The sequence below is a fragment of the Lolium rigidum genome, chromosome 3 (genome assembly GCF_022539505.1).
Source record: "Lolium rigidum isolate FL_2022 chromosome 3, APGP_CSIRO_Lrig_0.1, whole genome shotgun sequence".
NCBI classification, from domain to species: Eukaryota; Viridiplantae; Streptophyta; class Magnoliopsida; order Poales; family Poaceae; genus Lolium; species Lolium rigidum.
In genome coordinates this window covers 114,018,529-114,024,964 of record NC_061510.1, presented here as the reverse complement: position 1 = coordinate 114,024,964, position 6,436 = coordinate 114,018,529, and the positions used below count along the sequence as shown (strand labels likewise).

General features: G+C 42.9%; 1 protein-coding gene across 1 annotated transcript; it reads left to right on the top strand.

Annotated features, from left to right (window-relative positions):
* Positions 1-1,157: 1,157 nt before the first annotated feature.
* Positions 1,158-2,765, top strand: LOC124695379 (F-box/LRR-repeat protein At3g58900-like). The gene is made up of 3 exons (XM_047228232.1): positions 1,158-2,021; positions 2,296-2,451; positions 2,571-2,765. The coding sequence occupies exons 1-3, from the start codon at positions 1,158-1,160 to the stop codon at positions 2,763-2,765; spliced, it is 1,215 nt and encodes a 404-aa protein (XP_047084188.1).
* The last annotated feature ends 3,671 nt before the right edge of the window (positions 2,766-6,436 follow it).

Below are 6,436 nucleotides of genomic sequence, written 5' to 3'. Positions count from 1 at the left end.
GAACCGGTACTAAAGGTACGCTTTAGTACCGGTTCCTGTCACGAACCGGTATTAAAGGTCTGTGCAGTGCAACCGGTACTAATGCACCCTTTAGTACCGGTTCGTAAGGAAACCGGTACTAAAGGGTTGGACGAAAGACCCCTTTTTCTACTAGTGCCACTGGTTGCTCTATTGGGCCCACGTCTTGCTTATGAGCCCTCGTCGGCCGGACCAGTGAGCCTAGTTACACTTTCTGATAACCCAGTCACAGGCGTGAGACTGAGATGCCAGTTGTGTTTCTCCCGATTCGCGCGCGGCTTACCGCGCCGCCGCCTAGCTGGACTATCGCCGGCTCGCCGCTACCGCCTGGCCGACCTTTTGATCGAGTGATCGGCGCTACCGTGCCACCTCCGATATACTAGGTCAGTACTGCCGGGCAGTAACTTCCCTTTATCTTTTCCTAGTCATGGAAATCATCGGAGGGCTACGCCAGTAGAATTAATTAAGTAATCAATGGCGTGCAAATTGTGCCATCGGTTTAACGAAGCAAGAGGATGCTATCTAGCCTCTGCACGTGCCTAGTTTGGGTCAATCTTGAATAGATTATTGCCTGCGCGTTCTACAGATTGGGGGACAAATAGTTCGATGGTCTCTTGTAATGTTCATACAAAATTACAAATGATGGTTTCGTTTCAGAATTCGATCATAAAAAACAGGCTTGCTGCTCTCAACTGGATATGAAGAAGAAATTCTCTGTAGTAATTTAGTAAATACTCCCCAAGGTTGAATTAATGTTACATCGCTTCTGCAATAACTCTGATAAAGGGGATTATTATTGCTCGCTGCTGTGTAGTATCATAGAACAATCCGTAATTTTCACTGGTTGGTGTAAAATTCACATGCCAGCTTCATGAATAGAACAACTCCATGGCTACGAACTCAAAAGGGATACAAGTTCTTTTTTGTTCCTCTTAAGATTAATGAGGGAATTTCTAGTCTGATGCCTTTACCATCTGCAGTTGTTTGTAATATAGATCACCGTATCATGTATAGAACCATCTCTCGCTTCTCATCGTGTGTTTCTAAGAGTTCTGCGGTTTAAGTGTTTTTCATTTTAAATATTTATGCATTACCTTACTGGATCCATGCAGGCTGCGGCGGCCTGTTTGATCAATGAAATGTCGGCACTAACGTCCATTAACCTTGGCCGCAAGTGTGTGCGAGGCAAAAACGATGGCAATGACAGGCTCAGCAGCCTTCCTGACGCGCTGTTGCACCACGTGATGTCCTTCCTGCCTATGGCGGAGGTTGTGCGCACGAGTATTCTCTCTGCTAGGTGGCGCAATCTCTGGGCCTCTACGCCATTCATTCACATTGACCGCCAGGAATTGCTGAATGAAATTGAGTGGACAGAGGAGGACACCGAGGACATGCATGAAAGTTTTGTGGACCATTTGCTGCTCTTGCGTGATGGGACTGTTTCCTTGGATGAGGCCCGGATCCTCATCAGCCGTGATGACAGAGGCAAGTCTTCTGCATGGATTCGCTATGCCATCAAGCACAATGCTCGTTTGCTTCATGTTTATGGAGCCCACAGACGTGTCCAATTGGATGGCATAGCGATGTGTCCTTCTCAGTATCTCAAGAGAATAAGGCTCGAATCTGTCTATTTGGTCCATGGGTTCTTCACGCCGCTAAACTACAACTTTCCTATGCTCGAGCATTTAGAGCTGGAGCGATGTGTTATTGCCTGCGCAAAGGCTGAGATCTCATCGAGGTCACTCAAGGTTCTGCATATGACTCATTGCTTTCATATATACAGTCTCCTGATTTGTGCCACCAACCTTACCCATATTTCTATCATTGATCCATGGTGTAACTCCGATCCTGTAGTAACCAGGGATTTGGCTTCTCTAGTAACAGCTTCGATTGCCCTATCTGGTTGCCACATTCATAACAGTGTAGAAAAAATAGTGGATCATCGTCTACTTGATGGACTTTCACATGCCACAAAATTGGAGTTGCATGCACCATCACCTGAGGTACGAATGGGGTTTTACTTTTCACATCCATACAAGATTAGGCAAATACTCATAGCGTGCCTAGTTAGTAGTTTTCTCGGCTTTAAATTAAGACACGATCTAGTTTTTGAACCGATTGTTTTCTCTCCAATATGTAATTTTTACTCGCCTAGTTAGTTGTTTTCACATGCCTCTGATATGGTGTGATTTTTCTATCCTATATGTTGGCAAGCTAGCTTGGTCTCTTTCAAATCCTTAACATGATTGTGTTGCCTCATTTCTATTGCATATGAAGCTCGCATTCGAGAGAGGTTTGCAAACATGCCTGACGTTGAGTAACCTGACAAGTTTGGTGCTGGGTGATTGGTGCATGGCTGCTGACTTGTACCCTCTCTTCTACATTCTCCATCGCTCGCCCAATCTGAAGGAGCTATGTTTTAAGCTCAAGATGGTATCTATACTTACTCCTCCCTCCCAGTTGTGTATGTTTTGGTCATGGCATCAGTTTGCTACAGGAGCTGCATAACAATCAATCTAACCGATACTCCCGTATGGTTTGACACTTTGAAGGAGCAATGTAGAATATGCAAGAAGGCTGAATCTGCTTCATTGCCAGCAAGGAACACACTACCAGTCCGGGGCTATCCCTGTATCGAGAGAATCAAGATATACTGCAGCAAAGATGATCCGAGGGTCGGCACGCTAGTGCAGGCATTGCTACCGATCTTCATCCCAGATGGGAAAATCAGTATCGACGATCGCTAATCTATCCATGTGAATGAAGGCTTGTGCTCTTCCTGTTTATGCTAGGCTCTTGTTTTGGGACCTGTTTAGTTAGTGTCAGGTTTGTTGAGAGCCGTACTTCTTGTGTTTTCTAGACGGCGATGCTAACCAGAGAGGTGAAGAAGCTGATGTTGTGTATGCATGTGAGCGGGCTTTCCATATTAATCCTTTTTAGATCTGTAAACTAAGGCATTCTTGCGTACATTTTGTTTTGCATCTTGTGACACACAATTTTTTAGTATCATCCAAGACCTCTAAGACTTGCTTGTTAAGTCTGCCTGACCTCTAAGACGTACTTGTGTCACAGTCATTCGTTTTTCGTTAACGGGACTTTTCTTCCAGACCACTCAGGCCTAATTGCAATTCTGTAACGGAAAACCCAGTTTCATCTATAATACAAAGTTGTTGTCCCAGTTGCTTGAAGAGAAAATGATGAACTTACCTAGATGGCATCACCAGCACGATCGAGTGAGACACCAGGAAAGTTGCTTCTCCTTGCTGCCTCTCCAGCCGCTGCGGCCAGCTGTCGCCGCATTTATCAAATTCTCAGCACGCTGTTCCGCCTTCGGACTACTACTAGGTCAGTGCGCCTCCAGCTCGTCTCTTTCTAGCTTGATAGTGATTAATTGTACAATACTAAAGGATATTTTTCTGAGGTGGCAGGTGAGATGAGGTGGCATGGTTGCATTGGCTAGAAGTATAGTTAGTGGGTGCTCCTATGTAGATAGCTTGCATGTTGAGAGAAATTAATCTTATCAAGCATGTTCATTAACTGTGAAGTTGTTTTCATTCGTAATCATGTTAGTTTATTTCAGCATTAGCCGCATTCATTGCCTCTTGGAACATTTGTTTCAGTCACACGACCAAAGCATCGATCAAGCTAAATCATATAAGAAGTAGTCCCTAGATTCGACAATTAGATGCCAAATATATTGTGAATACTTTTGTTTGGGGATGACAGTATCAGGAGGGTATATAGTTAAGTTGAAGTATCTCGATCTGTTGAATGGGCATACTGTTTATCCAAGAAGATATGTTTGGAAACTTAAAACACCACTAAAAATAAGGATTTTTATGTGATTATTGCACTGGAAAGTTATTCTTACAAAAGTGTCAGCCTCATTAAGAGGATTGATCGACCGAACAAGGCCCCCGATTTTCAGGGGCCCCCAAAATTCCTGCAGTTCAGTACTAGTTTCATCTGCTGTTAGCTCATGCGGCCCAAGGCTAAAAGGAAGCTCTCGGTTCCCAATCGATTTGTCTCCCGATGGTTTGGCTCCACGATCGTTTTCCGTTCGCCCAACCTGATTCGCTTCGTGCACTCGTGCCGGCGTGTCCGATCCTTGCCGGCAATACTGGTCCTTGGCCGATGTGCCCCCTCACCCCTTTGCCGTCGAGCCTGCCTGTGGTCGATCCGATCAGGTTCATCAGACATGACTCCCTTGAGGTTCACGCATCAAGGTCTCAAATCTCAAGAAATCATGGGAAGCTCGCTCATTGTTGCAAGCTTGCTGCCTGCAACTCGTGGACCTATCTGGTAAAGTAGTCATGTTAATTTATTTTGTTAATTTATTAATTTGTGAAAGATGGTAGATCATGAGAAGAACAAAGGGCCTATCTAGTGCTAACAAGAACTAAAGAAGAAGATAAGACACAGATTGTAAGCAGAAGCTCAGTCTCAAAAAAGGGTACTCTAGATAAATTTGTGGTGATAGAGTCGCAAATAAAAAATCAAACTCTAGTTACTCATGTTGATTCAAGATTAATTATAAAGATATGATTGAAAATTCAATTTCAAGATATACCGACAAATGATGCTTTTGTAGAGCATGAGGTTCGCTATTATTTTAATGCTATATTTACTCTTTTAAAATGAATACTTGATATATTTCTGAACATTGGGCAGGATAGCACATTCTGAAGTTATATGATAAAGTAACACAAGATCTCGCTTTACTACTTGCTCAGTTTAAAAAATAAGGCCTCATTTTATAAGTCGCACCAGGGCCCCTAAATCCTGGAGACGGGTCTGGTAATAAGTCATGTTGTTTCCGTGACAAAGATGAAACAATACAACATTTGTTTATTGATTGTCCGCTCACAAGGATTGTTTGGCGGTTGTTCACATGTCTTTTGGAATATCGCCACCCAAAATTATCACTAATCTTTTAGTGAATTGGCTCTATGGTATACATATAAGAACCAAATTAGAGCTGGTATATGTGCTCTCTTATGGGCAATGTGGCATGTCCTAAATGATTATATCTTTAACAAGACAAAAAAATGCTTTTTTTTACAGCTTATCCCTCTTGCTATCCATTGGACGCGTACGTGGTTATGTGTATAGCCGGAGAAGCACCGCCAGGACATGGATTTTGGGTGCAACTGTTTGAAGACGTTTGCTCGAGACTTATTCAGCCTGTGCGGCTGGTAGCTTGATCGCAAACTCACATCATGTTGATCCTTTGGCGGACATTTTGTTTATCGCTTTTTAGATGGTTGATACACATATCCACTTTGAGGGATCCGTGAATTTTAATAAAGGTTATAATAAGATGACTTGGAGACTTTTTCGAAGAAAATAATAAAGACCTATGCATCACTTTGATGCAGAGGCTGGGCTTCGCTTCCCCATTTCAAAAAATAAATATATTGTGAACATCTGAGGCAACAAACATAACCACTGTAGTCCAAAACCTGCGACACTACGAAATAGTTACAAAATTCAGCAAAAGACCCTTGACTTGTCGCCTCCAAGTTGCTCATCTTGATTGAGAATGCCCTCCTGCCTATACGCATGCATATTTAACCATATGTTGTCAAGGAGCCACATCACATGCACCCACCCTCGCTGCAAACATAGATTGATATCAGTGCGTTTCAAAAGGGCGGACGGTATGACACTATAAGCATAATAAGGTGTATCATTGAGTGTTACATTGCACTAAAGTTTACTCGATCATAAATATATCACACGAAAAACATCAAATAATACTTTCAATCTGGTTGGATATCTAATATTGTGTACTAATATTCTTAGTACTTTCCGCTATATGACAATATAATACTTTCCGCTAGTTAACTGATATTCTTAGTACTTAAGAATTTGTCCCAAATCACACAAAAAAAGAGATACAGATATATACCTCTTGGAATGTAGAATCCGGTGTATGGGATCAAAGCGTTGAAATATTCTTCCTTCCATATCTTCTTCCGCCGTAGTGTCTTGAGATTTATCTGGTAAACCCCAAGTTCCGTGTAGACGAAAATAATATCGTGGCCCTCCATAGATCCAAGCAGCACAAACATTTTATTGCGTACTTTAACGGGAGGAATGTTTTTCAAACTGATGACTCTGCTCCGAGTCCATAGCGCAACTCCGTCAGAACCGGTTTGTCTTGACCATATGGTGAGGGTTAACTTCTGCCAGCGGGCAAACCCCAGAGTACCATCCTCCATCGCCATGAGGATAGAGTTTCCAAAAGTGTCCTCCGCCGCCATCGGTGGATAGATTAGCGACAATGAATCGGAGCCCAAGTCGTATTTCAGAATTTGTACACGAGCGAGACCATCATATAGAACATTATTATAATCATATTCAAACGCAAGCATGAAGTGGAGGGCGTCTTTGACGAGGACGGGGTGGTTTGGCT